Genomic DNA, 18659 nt, shown 5'->3' with positions numbered 1-18659 from the left:
AAAGTAAACCCTTAGGAGAACCACCGAGCAGTCCCCAAAAATATGATTTAATAAATTCCTGAACCAAAAACAAAAAATAACCCTTCTTCATCTTCTTCTTTGGAGATTATTGGATTATAGTTTCTTACCTGTTGGTAAGAAACTACAAGTATCAGTGATGAAGGTTTTCAGGACTTTGTCTGAATTCAGATTTTTTTTTTTTTTTTTTGTCTGGCTTGATGAACACGCATCACTGAATTTACTGATCTTGCTAATAGCTGTTGCTGCTATTGACAGATCACAGAGGATCATACTTTCTTTTTATTACATTTACACAAACATGAAAAAATAAAAAATAAGAGTAAATCTGTCAATATTCAATGGCCTTCGCAGCAACAGTTACCATATTCAACCACTTTGTGGCACAGCAAACAACAGGGAGGAAGCATGCAGCTTTGACTTGTGGGTGTGAATTGTGCCACTGTTTTCAGACTTTATGACCAATCCCACCCCCAGCTTAGAATATCATCTCGAAAAATTAGCCAATCAGGAATAGTAAGGGTCGAAATACATTTTTCAACCTACTTGCACTGGTGCTACTCAAAAAAAGTTACTTGCACCAAAAAAAGTTACTTGCACAACCAAAAGTCAGTCTTATATCAACCTTAAGACTCCTCCTCTGATGTGTCAGACTCTTCCTCTCTGGGGAGAGTTTGAGGAGAGAGCAGCAGCATCGTTTTTTTTTTTCCCACGTGCGCGCGCAAATTAACTGTCCGTGAAGATTATTTTATTAACTACACAGATGTATAATAAAACAAATGGTGACTGGTTTATAACACAATTATGACAGAGTTTGAGGGGGTGAGAGAGAGCGAGGAACTACGGCGCTCTGGAAGTGTCATTGCAAAATGTTTTGCATGTGGAGAGAATGTGCACATGTTTTATGATATTGTGCACACGTTTTATTATATTGTGCACACGTTTTAAGCATTGTTTGAGTAAAACAAGGACACGATCTACTTAAACGTGGCCACAATTTGTAAAATGTGTACTCAACATTGTCTTGACACATAAATGTGGCTATTAGCCAACAAACCAGGAGACAGTGTGATACATTTCCCCATTAGAAATGGATCTGGTCAGGGTGTATCATCATGGTTTGGGCGCACAAGGACATGCAGAGAACTCCAGCTACCCAGCATGGCATCATCTGGAGTTTAAGCACATTAAAAAGGATGCTGAGGGCGAAGCGTCTCCCTGTCATGAGGATGACAATTTAGGTCATATTATGGAGTTCATTTTGAACGAAAGGAAAATGTGCACACGTTTTATTAATTCGAGGGCTCAAAGGAAAACGTGTGCACAAATCATCATGGCCAGAAAAAAAATATCACTTTAAGTGACCTCTCCCAGGTTCCGTAAAGGAACCGCAGCGGCAGCCAGTTTTTTTTTTTTTTCACGTGCACGTGTTAACTAATCGTCCGTGAAGATAATTTTATTAACTACACAGATGTATAATAAAACAAATGGTGACTGGTTTATAACACAATGACAGAGTTTGAGGGGGAGAGAGAGAGAGAGGAACCACAGCCAGCCAGTTTTTTTTTTTTTCTTTTCTTTGTTTACATGTGCGCGCACGAACACAACAAACAGAGCACAGCAACTCGCTCCGTGTGTGAGAGGGCAATGAAGGCAACGAAGGGCAACGAAGCCCTGACAAAACAAGAAATGTGGACTTTCGTTGACATCGTTTAACCTTCGCGCAGCTTCATTCCTGCAGCTGGCACTTCGTCAGGATTTTTAAACTGTTGAAAAATTTGAACGAATTCATCCGTGTGTCGTTTTGCTGCCGTTCTTGACGTTTTTTTAAAAATTGTATTAGTTTTTGTAATGCTATTGTTTAATTTGACTTCGTCCTTGACTGAACATTTTCACACAGTGCAGAAGCCGGTTTGTGAGTGCTGAGGCTGCTGCTGTGTTCATGTATCATCGGAAATTACTGAGCAAACTCAGCCTGTTTGCTTGGATTTTTTTTAATCTGGGTGGAGAGTCAGGTTCAATGCACTCAGGCACCTTATATAGGGAAGAATTAATCTTTTGTGTGGATACAATTAATTATTTTGCCACAAGCAACTACTGAATTTGAAACAACAAAAAAGTTGTGTAATTTCCGACGGTACTTGAATGCAGCATTAGCGGCAGCAGCAGCTCCAGCGTGTGCTTATTATTTTTTATTAAATATAACAATATGAGTGTAGGAATGACAATCCAGCCCTTCTGTACATGTGGCAACAGGTAGATAATTTAAAAGATTATATAAAGAGCTGTTCTGGAAGACAGAATTCACGTTGTGGATCAGCTGCAGCTGGTGGAAATAACTACACATGTAAGTCAATGCGTGGCGTTCACATGGACTGATCAATTTACTGCTCTGATACATTCAATCATCTTTACACATTTATTCCCCCTTTTGACAGTTTCCTGTTATAAATCAATATATATGGCTTAGAATATAATACAGTGATAGATCAGCGACCACAGCACACTTTTTTTTTTTTTTTTTTAATTGGAGCAAGACGGCGCACGCACCGTGTCGTCAGACAGTATGGATTCTGATGATGATGGAGATGATCCCTCTTTTGTTCTGGATGAGTAACTAAAGCAGGTCGGTCCACAGACGTGCACACAGATGTCCACAGCTTGTTTGCAGTTTCTCCAGGACTCAGGTGCTATGAGCACTGTTCCAGCACCGAGTCCTGGAACTCAGAGTTGCAGACAGCTCCAGCTGTGGCTCCAGGCACATTTCGTTTAAAGCTTCGAGATCGCTAGTGTCAGGGTTTAGGTTTTGTTTTATTGTTTGCTCTGCTTAGGTTATGTTTTGTGATTTCTTTTGTGGGTTTTTTCTGCTTGGCCTTGGTCTGTCACTTTCTCTCATCTGTCTCTCCTGGTGGTGGGCAGGGCACACTTGGGCCACACCCCTATTCTGGTGGTTTCCACACACCTGCTTCTAATTGGTAGCTCATCACCAGGGTGTATATTAGTTTCAAGGGTTGCACGGTTTACTCGCCTGTTTGTTATGCTTTATGCCTTCGCTTCATAGCCTATCTTTTAAGTTTTTCTCGACCTGTTTTTCTTGCTGTTTTTTGACTGCCTGATTGTTTCTTGGACCACGCCCTTGCCTAATGTTTCTGACACTGTTGCTGATTTTTGACTGCCTTTCCGTGTACCAGACCCTGCTTGTTGTTTTAGTAAAACCTTATCGCCAAATCCCATCTGTGTCTGAGCTCTGCATTTGTGTCCAGCCATGCGGTACCACTGGTCCTGATAGGTAGCTTCGGTTTTGTTAATTTCCTCTTTCGTCCCTTTTGAGCTCTTGCGTCGCAGGCTGTTTGGTGATAAAGCTCTTTCGTCCACCTTTTCCCAACGAATAGTGATTATTTTTACTGTTTCCCTTTGTTCAGGAATCGTCATGTGCCGTGTGACTGGGCCATTACTGGGTCAAGCCTGGGTGATTCTGCATCTGTTTGGTAGAAACAGAGTGCTGACCTAAAACCTTGGATCATAATTATTTGGACAGTGTCTGCAACCCAACATGGCACATTACCACCACTAACTGTTTGGGTGTGGAACTGAATGAATGTATTCGTATGTTATCAAAAATAACCCAGAAATGTTCACCACGCAAATAAAAATGGTGAAAAATATGGATTTCCGGTAATTTCCAGAAATCTTTCATCACTGTTATATGTAAACAGGTGTGTCTTTCCAAATTATGTCCAATCAACTGAATTTACTCCAGGTGGATTCCAATTAAGCTGTAGAAACATATCAGGGATGATCAGTGTCATTATGGGGTATTGTGTGTAGACCTTTGAAGGAAAAAAATGAATTTCATCCATTTTGGAATAAGGCTACAACATAAAGTCCCTCCGGACTTACTTTATGTTGTAGCTCCCTGTTTATGCTCCCTTCTTTGCCGCGCGGTTGCCACAGCAAATCCGAGGTGGAGATGCATGTTGAATTGGCACACGTTTTATGCCGTATGCCCTTCCTGACGAATTCCACATTTCCTGGAGAAATGTAAACTGCTGATGCCGAATGGCCTTCACCCTACTAGGGAAGGCACCGCCATCTTGTCTGCGAACATAGATAGGGCTCTGCAGGGAGGGGAAGACCAGGATTTCACAGCAGGTCAAGCAGCAGGGGATTAGAGACCCTGCAGGGGTTGTGACGAATGTGGGTGTAGGATCCACTAGTTTAGCAGGGAATTTAGTGCAGACAATCCACGGTGGTGACAGTGTTTTTTTTGGGGAGGGAAATTTATCAGGTTGAGACTGTGCCCTGCTTCCGCAGACATGTCCTTAAAAAATATAGAGGGATACAGTGGGGAAAATAAGTATTTGACCCCGTCAGTTTTGCAGGTTTTCCCACCTACAAAGAATGGAGAGGTCTGTCATTTTTATCGTACGTACACTTCAACTGTGAGAGACAGAATCAAAAAAAAAAAAAAAAAAAAAATCCAGTAAATCACATTGTATCATTTTTAAATAATTAGCATATTATTGCATAAAATTAGTATTTGACCCCCTACAAAAACAGAGCTTAACAATTGGTACAGAAACATTTGTCTGCCATTACAGAGGTCAGACATTTCCTGTAGTTCTTGACCAAGTTTTCACACACTGCAACAAGGATTTTGGTCCACTCCTCCATACAGATCTTCTCCAAATCTTTCAGGTTTGGAGTTTCAGCTCCCTCCAAAGATTTTCTATTGAGTTCAGGTCTGGAGACTGGCCAGGCCACTCCAGGACCTTGAAATGCTTCTTACGGAGCCCCTCCTTAGTTGCCCCGGCTGTACATGACCCCATCCATCCTCCCTTCAATACGCTGCAGTCGTCCTGTCCCCTTTGCAGAAGAGCACCCCCAGAGTATGATGTTTCCACCCCCATGCTTCACGGTTGGGACGGTTTTCTTGGGGTTGTTCTCATCCTCTAAACATGGTAAGTGGAGTTGATTCCAAAAAGCTCTATTCTAGTCCCATCTGACCACATGACCTTCTCCCATGCCTCCTCTGGATCATCCAGATGGTCATTGGTGAACTTCAATCAGGCCTGGACATGTGCTGGCTTGAGCAGGGGGACCTTGCTGCCCTGCAGGATTTTAAACCATGACAGCATCATGTGTTACTAATGTAATCTATGTGACTGTGGACCCAGCTCTCTTCAGGTCATTGACCAGGTCCTCCTGTGTATTTCTGAGCTTTCTCAGAATCATCGATTGTGTGTGAACAGGTGTCTTTTATACAGGTAACAAGTTCAAACAGGTGCAATTAATACAGGTAAAGAGTGCAGAATAAGAGGGCTTCTTAAAGAAAAATTAACAGGTCTGTGAGAGCCAGAATTTTTGCTGGTTGGTCGGGGGTCAAATACTTATTTTATGCAATAAAATGCAAATTAATTATTTAAAAGTTATACAATGTGATTTTCTGGATTTTTTGTTGTTTTGTTTTTTTTAGATTCTGTCTCTCACAGTTGAAGTGTACCTACGATAAAAATTACAGACCTCTCCATTCTTTGTAGGTGGGAAAACCTGCAAAAGTGACAGAGTCAAATACTTATTTTCCCATTACTATATTGGATGGCATAGGAATTGAGGATGGCCCGCTGGCTGTTCCAGCAATATTAAAAATTTCATGTCTGCTACCTACAATACGTGTGGAATGTCTCTAACCTAAACCTATTTCCAGGCACCTTAGAAATGTTACTCTGGAACCACCCCTAAACCCAAACAGTTCAATTGTTAATGACGCTGGGGTCCTTAGTTTTGGTCTCATTAACATCAAATCACTCTCCTCAAAATCTCTGTTGACGAATTATCTAATTGTGGATCACCACTTGGATATGACTGGGTTATGTCATGGCTTAAACCTACAGCTGCCCTCCCCTGAAATGAGGCCTGCCCACCGGCATACACATTTAGTCACGTTTCTCGTGGTTCGAAGCAAGGCAGGGATGTTGTTATTATTTATACAACCCCAATTCCAATGAAGTTGGGACGTTGTGCGAAATGTAAATAAAAACAGAATACAATGATTCGCAAATCCTCTTTAACCTATATTCAATTGAATATACCACAAAGACAAGATATTTAATATTCAAACTGATAGACTTTTTTGTTTTTGTGCAAATATTTGCTCATTTTGAAATGGATGCCTGCAACACATTTAAAAAAAGCTGGGACGGGGCAACAAAAGACTGGGAAAGTTGATGAATGCTCAAAGAACACCTGTTTGGAACATTCCACAGGTGAACAGGTTAATTGGAAACGAGTGTCATGATTGGGTATAAAAGGAGCATCCCCAAAAGGCTCAGCCATTCACAAGCAAAGATGGGGCGAGGATCACCACTCTGTGAACAAAGGTGTGAAAAAAAAATAGTCCAACAGTTTAAGAACAATGTTTCTCAACATTCGACTGCAAGGAATTCAGGGATTCTATCATCTACAGTCTATAATATAATCAGAAGATTCAGAGAATCTGGAGAACTTTCTACATGTAAGCGGCAAGGCCGAAAACCAACAACGAATGCACGTGGCCTTTGATCCCTCAGGTGGCACTGCATTAAAAACCAACATCATTGTGTAAAGGATCTTAACGTATGGTCTCAGGAACACTTCAGAAAACCATTTTCAGTTAACACAGTTCGTCGCTACATCTCCAAGTGCAAGTTAAAACCCTACCATGCAAAGCAAAAGCCATACATCAACACCATCCAGAAACGCCGCCGCCTTCTCTCGGCCCGAGCTCATTTGAAATGGACAGATGCAAAGTGGAAAAGTGTGTTGTGTCTGATGAGTCCACATTTCAAATTGTTTTTGGAAATCATGGACATCACATCCTCCAGACAAAAGAGGAAAAAGACCATTCAGATTGTTACCAGCACAAAGTTCAAAAGCCAGCATCTGTGATGGTATGGGGGTGTGTTAGTGCCCATGGCATGGACAACTTACACATCTGTGATGGCACCATCAATGCTGAAAGGTACATCCAGGTTTTGGAGCAACACATGCTGCCATCCAAGCAATGTCTTTTTCAGGGATGTCCCTGCTTATTTCAGCAAGACAATGCCAAGCCACATTCTGCATGTGTTACAACAGCGTGGCTTCATAGTACAAGAGTGCGGGTACTAGACTGGCCTGCCTGCAGTCCAGACCTGTCGCCGAAAATGTGTGGCTCATTATGAATTTCAATTTCAATTTATTTTCATTTATATTGCGCCAAATCACAACAGAGTTGCCTCAAGGTGCTTCACACAGGTAAGGTCTAACCTTACCAACCCCAAGAGCAACAGTGGTAAGGATAAACTCCCTCTGAGGAAGAAACCTCAAGCAGACCAGATTCAAAGGGGTGACCCTCTGTTTGGGCCATGCTACAAACATAAATTACAGAACAATTCACACAACAATTCATGGTCGAATATACAAGAAATGCTGTTGGTGCACAGGACAGGAGGGTCTGCAGCACAAATACAACTCCCATCTCTGGATGGAGCTGCACCTTAAACAGAGAGAAAAAACAGAATCAGGCATCAGAAAGACAAGAAATACAGTATAATTTGTCAGCATTAATCAACAAGAAAAACAGAAGAAATACTAAGGTGATCACCGGCCACTAGCCCTAAGCTTCACAAAAAGACAGAATTTAGGTAAAGTTAAGGCCGAGGCACGCTCCGTTTCCGAATAAAAGAGTAAAAAGCGTAAAACAAAACTGTACCAGTATACTAGCCATACGAAAGGAGTGCGTCTTAAGTCTGGACTTAAGTCTCCACAGAATCTGACTGTTTTATTGATGCAGGGAGATCATTCCACAGAACAGGGGCACAATAAGAGAAAGCTCTGTGACCCGCAGACGTCTTATTCACCCGAGGGACACAAAGTAGTCCTGCACCCTGAGAACACAAAGCCCGGGCCGGTACATAAGGTTTAATTAGGTCAGCTAGGTAGGGAGGTGCCAGTCCATGAATAATTTTATAGACTAGTAGCAGAAACTTAAAATCTGATCTCACTGGGACAGGAAGCCAATGAAGGGAGTACAAAATGGGTGTAATGTGGTTGAACTTTCTGCTTCGAGTCAAAAGTCTGGCTGCAGCATTTTGAACCAATTGAGAGACCTAATGTTAGACTGCGGTAAACCAGAAAATAGAACATTGCAGTAGTCCAATCAAGAAGACATAAATGCATGGATCAGGGTCTCAGCATCAGCATGGGACAAATCTTTGCTATATTTCACAGGTGGAAGAAAACAGTCCTCGTAATATTTCTAATGTGGAGGCCAAAGGACAACGTAGGATCAAAAATTACCCCAAGGTTCCTCACTTTGTCAGTGTGATGTATGACACACGAGCCTAGACTAAGCGTTAACTGGTCAAATTGATGCAGATGTCTCACTGGACTAAGAACCATCATTTCAGTCTTATCATAGTTTAAAAGTAGGAAGTTTCTAGACATCCAACTTCTCACTGATGCAAGGCAATCTTCTAAGGATTTTATGTGGATGAGATTACCAGCAGTTATAACTGAGTATCATCAGCATAGCTGTGAAAGATAACCCCCCCCACACACACACACAAAAAAATAAAATGAGTGAATGCAATGCAATGATTGACAAATGGCCACGCCCCTTTTACGCATTATGACACCTGGCTCCTGTTAGTATCTAGGCTGCACCATCCAGGTCTTTTCAGGACTCTGATGAAAATGTGATTTGCACATCAAAACAGTCTTTTTCCATGTTTTCAGCACCTTAATAAATTTTTCAGCATCTACTTCTGTGTTGCTTCAGCTATAAGTCAGTCCTACCTGGTTGCACCAGATTTCTGTGCTGTACAGAAGCGTGGAGAACTCTCCTTTTTTTATTAAATATCTTGTCTTTGTAGTGTATTCAATTGAGTAGTATTAAGTAGTATTAAGGTTGTAGACTCTCAAATGTCATAAAACTGTCAATCTTGGAGAAACTTTTTAAACAAGAATTAATGTTGAATAATCTCATAAAAAACAGCTGACATGTGTTAACTGAGGAAAACTGTCCTTAAACCCTGTGAAAAGTCAAAGGGTTACACATTGTGTTCGCAAATAAAAACGAACATGACCAGCCGCTACAAGTCCCAACAAACTAAAACTATTTTAAAAATCTGCCTTCAGTTCCAGTGGTCACCTTCCAGGTCCTCTTTGTAGCTAATAATGCATGCTTATAGTCTAAGATAGCATCATGCCATGCAAGGTGGAATACTTCTAATTTTGAATGATGCCATTTCCGTTCTAGACTTCTTTCCTTATGCTTGAGGTCACGCAGGTAATCATTGAACCAAGGTGACTGTGATTTGGGGGAGCGCGGTTTTAACACAGGTGGCGCAATCATGCCGAGTGTAGTTTTGAGCACTGAGTTTAAACTATCCACAATTCTGTCTACTGACTGGGTATTTGTCAAATGTGAAGCTAAAACATCAGGCAGTCTAGATTCGAGTTAAGTCTTAGTTGAGGAGTTGAGGCATCGCTGTAGTGATATATAAGGTGATTGTTCCACTAAACATGGCAGCGAAACTGTAAACTTAATAAGTGACTGATCAGAGACCACTGATGTAAGAGGCATGATGTCAATATTCGTGACAGCAATACCACGTGCAAGAACCAGATCCAGGGTATTTCCAGTAATGTGTATCGAATCCCAAATGCATTGCCGAAATCCTAATGCATCTACAATTTAGTGGAGAAGCTTGAATCTTCGACTGGACTGGGTTGCTTGACGTGAGGACGTTTTGCTTCAAATCGCAGAAGCTTCCTCAGCTAAAATTCTTGCTCTTGTGGTCTGACTTCTGTCTTGACTCTTGTAGAGAAGAATAATCAAGAAGTCACAAAAGCTGGAGTTTTAAACCTAACCAGACCCCCCCTACCGAGAGGCAGACTGCTATAGGCTAGTGACTAAACAACAGCTCTAATTAGCACCTACTGTGCTGTAGTTAGCACCCTCCTAATGACAGGGCAGCTGTCCCTCCTAATGATGGGACAGACCCTCTCCTGATGGCTCCCTTGATGACTCTGCTGATGACGTGAATGACTCATTACCATAAACAAAAGACTGAAACTGCTTTGACCTGAGTACCCCATTGTAAACAGGGGATAAAGCGTGTCTCAGACCGTCTCCCCGGTTAAGGCTGGGTTTCAACATTTCACAAAGAATGCCTCCTTGACCCCTCTCTCAAACCATTTCTTCTCTCTGGCTAATATTTTAACTTCCTTGTCCTCAAACGTGTGGTTAGTGTCTTTAAGGTGGAGATGAACTGCAGCAAGCAACCCAGTCCAGTCGAAGATTCAAGCTTCTCCACTATGTAAACCACCTGGACAACTGAGAGCCTACACAGAAACATCTACAATTTCCATAAATGATTTGCAGAGGGGATCAGAAGGCTTAATTATATGAACGTTAAAGTCACCAATGAACAGAATGTTGTCTGCACTAGTTGACAAGTTAGAGATGAACGCACCAAATTAATCTAAGAATTCAGAATATGGGCCAGGAGGCCTATATACAGTGACAAAGTAATACGGCTGATTTTTATTCTTCTGACCTTGGCAACGCATAATATCCTGAGCAGAGCTAAGAATCAGATGCTCAAACGAGTTATATTTGTGACCCCCAACAGCTAATAAGCTAAACCTAGATTTATAAATAAGAGCAACATCCCCCGCCCCTTGCTTCGCATCACGAGGGACGTGACTAAATGTATATGTTGGTGGGCAGGCCTCATTTAAGGGGAACCAGGTGCAGGTTTCAGCCAGGTTTCACATAGCCCAATCATATCAAAGTGATGATCAATAAATAGATCACTGATCAACAATGATTTTGAGGACAGTGATCTTATGTTAATGAGACCCAGTCTCAGGACCTCAGTGGGGTTGACAGTTGAACTGTTTGGGTTTAGGGGTGGTTCCAGAGTAGCATATATAAGATGCCTAGAAGTAGCTTTACATTTCAGACATTCCACGCGCGTTGTAGGTAGCAGACACGAAATCTTTGCTATTGCTGGACCAACCACTGGGCCATCCTCAATTTCATCATCATCCAATATAGTAACGGGTATTAAGTTTGGAAAGCATATCCCTCTATGATTTTTATGCAGGCCATAGTCTCAACTTGTTGAATTTCACTCCCTGGCAGATAAACTGCACTATCACCATAGTGGATTTTCAGCACTAATTTCCCCGCTAAGCTGATGGATTCCACATCCACATTTGTCATAAGCCTTGCAGGGTCTCTCATCACCTGCTCCACGGCCTGCTGTAAATTCCTAATGTTAACCTCCCTGTAGAGCTCTATCTACACTCAACAAAAATATAAACGCAACACTTTTGGTTTTGCTCCCATTTTGTATGAGATGAACTCAAAGATCTAAAACTTTTTCCACATACACAATATCACCATTTCCCTCAAATATTGTTCACAAACCAGTCTAAATCTGTGATAGTGAGCACTTCTCCTTTGCTGAGATAATCCATCCCACCTCACAGGTGTGCCATACCAGGATGCTGATTAGACACCATGATTAGTGCACAGGTGTGCCTTAGACTGCCCACAATAAAAGGCCACTCTGAAAGGTGCAGTTTTATCACACAGCACAATGCCACAGATGTCGCAAGATTTGAGGGAGCGTGCAATTGGCATGCTGACAGCAGGAATGTCAACCAGAGCTGTTGCTCGTGTATTGAATGTTCATTTCTCTACCATAAGCCGTCTCCAAAGGCGTTTCAGAGAATTTGGCAGTACATCCAACCAGCCTCACAACCGCAGACCACGTGTAACCACACCAGCCCAGGACCTCCACATCCAGCATGTTCACCTCCAAGATCGTCTGAGACCAGCCACTCGGACAGCTGCTGAAACAATCGGTTTGCATAACCAAAGAATTTCTGCACAAACTGTCAGAAACCGTCTCAGGGAAGCTCATCTGCATGCTCGTCATCCTCATCGGGGTCTCAACCTGACTCCAGTTCGTCGTCGTAACTGACGTGAGTGGGCAAATGCTCACATTTGCTGCCATTTGGCACGTTGGAGAGGTGTTCTCTTCATGGATGAATCCCGGTTCACACTGTTCAGGGCAGATGGCAGATAGCGTGTGTGGCGTCGTGTGGGTGAGCGGTTTTCTGATGTCAATGTTGTGGATCGAGTGGCCCATGGTGGCGGTGGGGTTATGGTATGGGCAGGCGTCTGTTATGGATGAACAACACAGGTGCATTTTATTGATGGCATTTTGAATGCACAGAGATACCATGACGAGATCCTGAGGCCCACTGTTGTGCCATACATCCAAGAACATCACCTCATGTTGCAGCAGGATAATGCACAGCCCCATGTTGCAAGGATCTGTACACAATTCTTGGAAGCTGAAAATGTCCCAGTTCTTGCATGGCCGGCATACTCACCGGACATATCACCCATTGAGCATGTTTGGGATGCTCTGGACTGGCGTATACGACAGCGTGTACCAGTTCCTGCCAATATCCAGCAACTTCGCACAGCCATTGAAGAGGAGTGGACCAACATTCCACAGGCCACAATTGACAACCTGATCAACTCTATGCGAAGGAGATGTGTTGCACTGCATGAGGCAAATGGTGGTCACACCAGATACTGACTGGTATCCCCCCCCCAATAAAACAAAACTGCACCTTTCAGAGTGGCCTTTTATTGTGGGCAATCTAAGGCACACCTGTGCACTAATCATGGTGTCTAATCAGCATCTTGATATGGCACACCTGTGAGGTGGGATGGATTATCTCAGCAAAGGAGAAATGCTCACTATCACAGATTTAGACTGGTTTGTGAACAATATTTAAGGGAAATGGTGATATTGTGTATGTGGAAAAAGTTTTAGATCTTTGAGTTCATCTCATACAAAATGGGAGCAAAACCAAAAGTGTTGCGTTTATATTTTTGTTGAGTGTATGTTCGCAGACAAGATGTTGGTGCCTTCCCCAGTAGGGTTGAGGCCATCCGGCATCAGCACGCCACGGCGGCCCCAGAACGAAGGCTAGTTATCAATAAAGCTAAAGCCTTGCTGTCTACAAAATTGCGCCAACCACCTATTTAATGATGTCAGTCTGCTAAATGCCTCATCAGTACCCCGGGAGGGGAGGAGACCAGAGACTATTAATCGATGCCGACACATCTTTCTGGCAAGGTCACAAGTCCTCTCTATGACCATTTTTGTGACCTCTCAGTGCTTCATCCTGATATCATTGGTGCCGACGTGAATAACTATGTGACTATATCTCATGTCATGTTCCTTAGTCTGTCTTCCCTTCTGCAGCATCAGCACCCTAAGATGGGATGCAATGTCGGGAGCTCTGGCCCTAGGAATACATTTAACATCAGCCGGCATCTGTAACCTGAGTTTGCGGGTGATAGAATCCCCTATCACTAAAGTCCGCTGGGGGAGAGCCGATCGTGTGATCAGGGTACCACAACCAGGCACCACGGGTTTCCTCGTCTGGAATGCCCGTAACATCTAACTCCACTGAGCTAAGAAGCTGTTCTAACGTACGGACACAGCTCTCTAAGAGAGCTACCCTATCTTCCAACATCATGCAGGATTTACGGAGGGTGTAAATGTGCACTAAGAAATTCAAGAGTATAGCCAAGCAAGCACGAGCTAAGCAATAATGGATAAGCTAACCACTCCTAAGGCTCACACAGGATTCACACAGACACAAATAAATGAATTCGAATTCACAGCAGTTACACTGAAAAAGTAGCAGCGGTATTAGACTTGTATGAACAAAAAACCCTCCTACAAGTAAGCCATTCCTAAGATTAACACAAGAGTAAACTACTAAGCTAAAATTCACAACAGTTACACTAACCAGTCAACTAACATTAGTATAAAAAAAAAAAAATCAAATGCTGGGGGGGTGTCGAACTAGCTAATGCAAGCTAACCGCTAGCAAAAATGCTAACCACTCCTAAGATTTACACAGGAGTAAAATAATTACCTAAAATTCACAGTAGTTACACTGAAAAAACTAAGTAAACAGGTAAAAAAGAAACAGCTAGAAAAGTAATGACGGGGGAGGCGAGGAGTCGACCTAGCTAGCGAAAGCTAACTGCTAGTGAAAGCTAGCTGCTACCGAAAGCTAACCGTTAGTGATTCACAACAGGACTGTAGTTAAATAACATTCAGAGTAGATACACTTAACCAGAAGAGCGCCAAACAGAAATAAAAGAAATGTATACAACCGTGTAAAGCCAGCGTCAGCGTAAATGAACTGTGAATAGCTCACAATGATGCCATGGAAAAACAAGTAAGAGAAAACATGACCCGGCCTGGAGGAAACCCGGGGCCCTCACCTGGAGCCACGCCTGGACAGAGGGACCATCAGCGCATGCCTGGTAGCTGGGCACAGTCCGAAAAGGCAACGTCAACTTTCCATCTCCACCCTGTGGGCTCGCCACCCACAGGGGGAACCACTGGGGTTAGGGTGCACTGTCCCACATGTGGCAGTAAAGTCGAGTGCCTTGATTAACCAGACATGTTCATGTTTTATTTAGTTTTGTTTTATTTTGTTGCAAAGTTCTTTTCCCTGAACCGAACAAACGTGAAACATGTCACAAGTCTGCAGCTGTGTTTTTAGTTTAACCACAGTGAGTACATGTAGAGAGACATTGCTTCATTGGTTCAAAGCAAAGCCACGCCTCGCTCAACTTGGGGAGTGTCTGCCAATGTTCCCACGAAGAAAGAGAGGAGAAGGACCGTGGCTCATAGCAAGCAGTAAACAGAGCGGAGAGGAGTGAAAATTCACACAGTCCCTTCCGCCGCAGTCCACGCCGACATTGCTGCTGCTTTGATTAGCGCAGAATGGGATGTTGCTTTGACAGTGAGACTATCATATTTCGGCCCCAAAACACGCATGACACCACGTGCGCACGCGTATGTGTGGTTAAATTTTCCAAATGACGGAAATCCGTTGCGGTGACGGAGAACTTTAACCCATGATGTATGTATATATGGGGTGGGCGTTTATAAGCTTTGCTTCTGCTCACCCCCTTTTTGGTCACACATGTCACTGTGGAATTGTCGTGTATCAGTTTTTGTCATTGTCGAGTTTGTGTGCCAAAATAAACAAATAAATAAAATAAATAAATTCAATTGCACAGTGGGGCAAAGCTCACTCATGGTACACTGAGTCCCAAACAGAAAGTGCCAAATTTTGAGTCCACAGTGAAGCAGGAAATGTCAAATGTTAAACACTTCCTGGATCGACACTTCCTGGATTGACAATACAGGAGATTTCACGGGATCTCGCAGGAATTCAGGGGCAAGTTAAGACTGAAACAGGAAGTGCCAAATTTTGAGCCCACACTGAAACAGTTTCCTGCATTTTAATGTGAATTATTGTATATAACTGTTTGTGCTACATTTTTACATATGTTATTGAAATTTACAATTTATATTTGCATTCTATGTTATAAAAATGGCTTGTTAAACATATTTCTGGTTTTCACAGTAAAAAAAACTAACTTTTTTCAGATTCAAATTTTAGGTTTTGGAGTGAATTTAGGGTCACTGTTTTAATGCAGTATGTCAGAATGAAAGAAAATGGTATAGTCACACAGGTGAGGTTGTGCTAAAAAATATGATACCAAACAAGGCCAGGGAAACAGTTTTTAAAGGTAAATTATGAAAGTAAAACCAAAAGTAGTCAAAAACGCTCAATTATAACCAAGACTCCAGGGGGTTAAACGCACGGTTCACCTTGGACAGGCCACCAGTGCATCGTAGGTGAAGTCTGTCAAATTACTGACAGAAGTACTCACAGAGGACATCATGGGCTCGATGACTGTAGCCACCTCCATCTGTTTCTCCAGCAGAACAGGCATTCCCATCTCCATAGCTGCAGCAGCCCGAAGACGCACTTTGGGAGCAGAGTGCACCACCAAGGGGATGACCAGTTTTGCCCACCGCACAGCCCCAGTAGCCATGTCTTGGGGGACCTGTTCCAGCATCCTACATACAGACACACAAAATATTAAGGCTAATTGCAGGCTTATTTACATAAAATATTGACCAATACTAAAAATATGCAACGGTTTGGTGTTCAGGGATACACAAAGCCAAGGTTAATAAAGGTTTCCTTACAACCCAGCCACCTAGGCTACTGGTTCACACAACCCGACCCAACACCCAGTCCATGCAAGCACTGAACACTACAGGATCAGAACACATCCCCAAGGAACACCGGTTTTCACTGAACTCAAGAGTCTCTGCCTCCACTCCATGCAGCAATCACAGTATAGGCTGGCTATGATTTCCAGTAACTTCTTAAGGTTCCATGAATTCTCATGATGTGCCAGAGAGTAGTCCAATCAACTGAATTAAACGCTTTTCAAAAATCAAAATAGGCTGCAAAGAAGCACAGGTGATATTCAGCTTTCAGGCTCCTCTCCTGTGGAACCAGCTCCCAATTCAGATCAGGGAGACAGACACCCTCTCTACTTTTAAGATTAGGCTTAAAACTTTCCTTTTTGCTAAAGCTTATAGTTAGGGCTGGATCAGGTGACCCTGAACCATCCCTTAGTTATGCTGCTATAGACGTAGACTGCTGGGGGGTTCCCATGATGCACTGTTTCTTTCTCTTTTTGCTCTGTATGCACCACTCTGCATTTAATCATTAGTGATCGATCTCTGCTCCCCTCCACAGCATGTCTTTTTCCTGGTTCTCTCCCTCAGCCCCAACCAGTCCCAGCAGAAGACTGCCCCTCCCTGAGCCTGGTTCTGCTGGAGGTTTCTTCCTGTTAAAAGGGAGTTTTTCCTTCCCACTGTAGCCAAGTGCTTGCTCACAGGGGGTCGTTTTGACCGTTGGGGTTTTACATAATTATTGTATGGCCTTGCCTTACAATATAAAGCGCCTTGGGGCAACTGTTTGTTGTGATTTGGCACTATATAAAAAAATTGATTGATTGATTGATTGATTGATATTCACACTTGTGTTCCATGAGTACTCGCAAAGCTAGAATGCAGCCGATGGTTGACTTATTGGTTGTGAAGACAAGCTGCTTTGGACGCTAAGTAGCAAGTAGCTGAATCAAATCCCATTAACAACAATCCTTGCAAGCACCTTCCCCGGCACAGAGAGCAGTGTGATACCCCTATGGTTGTTGCAACCCATGTGATCACCCTTTTCTTTCGAGATTGAGAAATGATACATTTAGAAATTTGTTGCATTGTTGCCATGCCACACCTCACTGAACTCTTCCTCAATGCACCATACCACTGGCATGCTGGGTGCTGGTTTTACAATGCAGAACATAACCAGGTGTTTAAATGTTCATGAGTCGACTATCAGCTGGTTAAGAAAGAGGGTCTGTAACACAGGGAGGGGACATGTCAAACCCATAGAACACCGATGGGATATTCTGGATGATCGTGTTCGCGCTTGTATCCAGATACTGAACTCTTTTGTTCAACCATTCCTCAATAGAAAATTTACCATTTAGTGGGTTCCATGTGCAGAAGATTAGCTGCATTAATTGCTCCACATGGTGGTCACCCATGCTACTGACTCTGATTTGATCCAGAACGTTACCCTTCTGTTTATCCACTTGATGAACTCAAACACACTTTCATTTACGGCTGTATGTGACACTCTGTACAAATCTGACAGAAATTTTACTCAAAGCAATTTTAAAACAAACATTCTTTCTGAAACATCAATGAAGAAAATGAATGTGATTTTTACTTCCCGAAATGGAGCTCTTAAAAAGCTCTACAGCTCATAATGTACACGAGATGAAAGTGTTGATCTATTATGATCAAAGCTCAGTGAGCAGGACGAAAAATTATCTTTAATCTCACTCGATTCCCTCTTTGATGTTATTTACAGCTTAAATTTGTTTAATTCTATTTTTCCATTAAGCAAAAATAATTTAAGTATTGCCTGCCTAGCCACAATACTATCAATAATAGATATCTGCAAAATCTCACATCCGGGCATTGCTTCTCACTAAAAATGGACAAATCTGATCCTAGTTCCAGATCCTTTTTTGCTGCAGGTTGTCATGTTCATGTGTTGCCTGACCAGGCTATCTCTGCACTGCCTCCCTACAGGCTTCCTGCAGTATCAGCAGGAAATTGTCATTTTGCTTAGATGCTACTAGCTTCAGGGAGCAGGCAGCGTGGGAGGCTGAGACGTCGCTGATGGAGGAAAAGAGAAAACTTGGCAAAGAAAGCACTCAGGGGCAGAAACAAACAGCACAGACCCTTGAGCGTTTGGAAAAAGCTGTGACCGTTATTAAAGGGCAGCTGGGTGACAACCAGGAAAGGATTTGTGAGCTGGAGGGGAGAGTGAATGAAATGGAGGATAAGAAGGCAAGGCAGCATCGTGTGCTATGGCATATGAAGAACAACTCACAGCTGTTTGTGACAATCTACAAAACAGGCTGAAACTAAACAACCTTCGAATATTCCAAATCCCAGAGGGGAGTGAACAAGGAGATGTGGCTGCTTTTGTGAAAGCCTTGCTTCCCAAGTCTGCGCGTGGTTTACTCAGGTTTATATTTGAGCTGAAAGGCTGCACCTTACCCTTCGCTGTACTTGTTACAATGACAATAAAGAATCTGTATCTGCGTAATT

At 42.7% G+C, this 18659-nt stretch overlaps 1 protein-coding gene across 1 annotated transcript in view; it reads right to left on the bottom strand.

The window, feature by feature from the left end:
• rif1 (replication timing regulatory factor 1) overlaps nucleotides 1–18659 on the bottom strand; it is a 246301-nt gene that overhangs the window by 184878 nt on the left and 42764 nt on the right. The window contains exon 7 of the mRNA XM_034185865.1: nucleotides 15845–16034. Within this exon, the coding sequence (XP_034041756.1) occupies nucleotides 15845–16034 (190 nt within the window). The remainder of the gene's footprint in view (nucleotides 1–15844; nucleotides 16035–18659) is intronic.

The sequence above is a fragment of the Thalassophryne amazonica genome, chromosome 14 (assembly GCF_902500255.1).
Source record: "Thalassophryne amazonica chromosome 14, fThaAma1.1, whole genome shotgun sequence".
Lineage (NCBI taxonomy): Eukaryota > Metazoa > Chordata > Actinopteri > Batrachoidiformes > Batrachoididae > Thalassophryne > Thalassophryne amazonica.
Note: the sequence above shows the minus strand (reverse complement) of the source record. Positions and strands in the feature narration are given on the sequence as shown.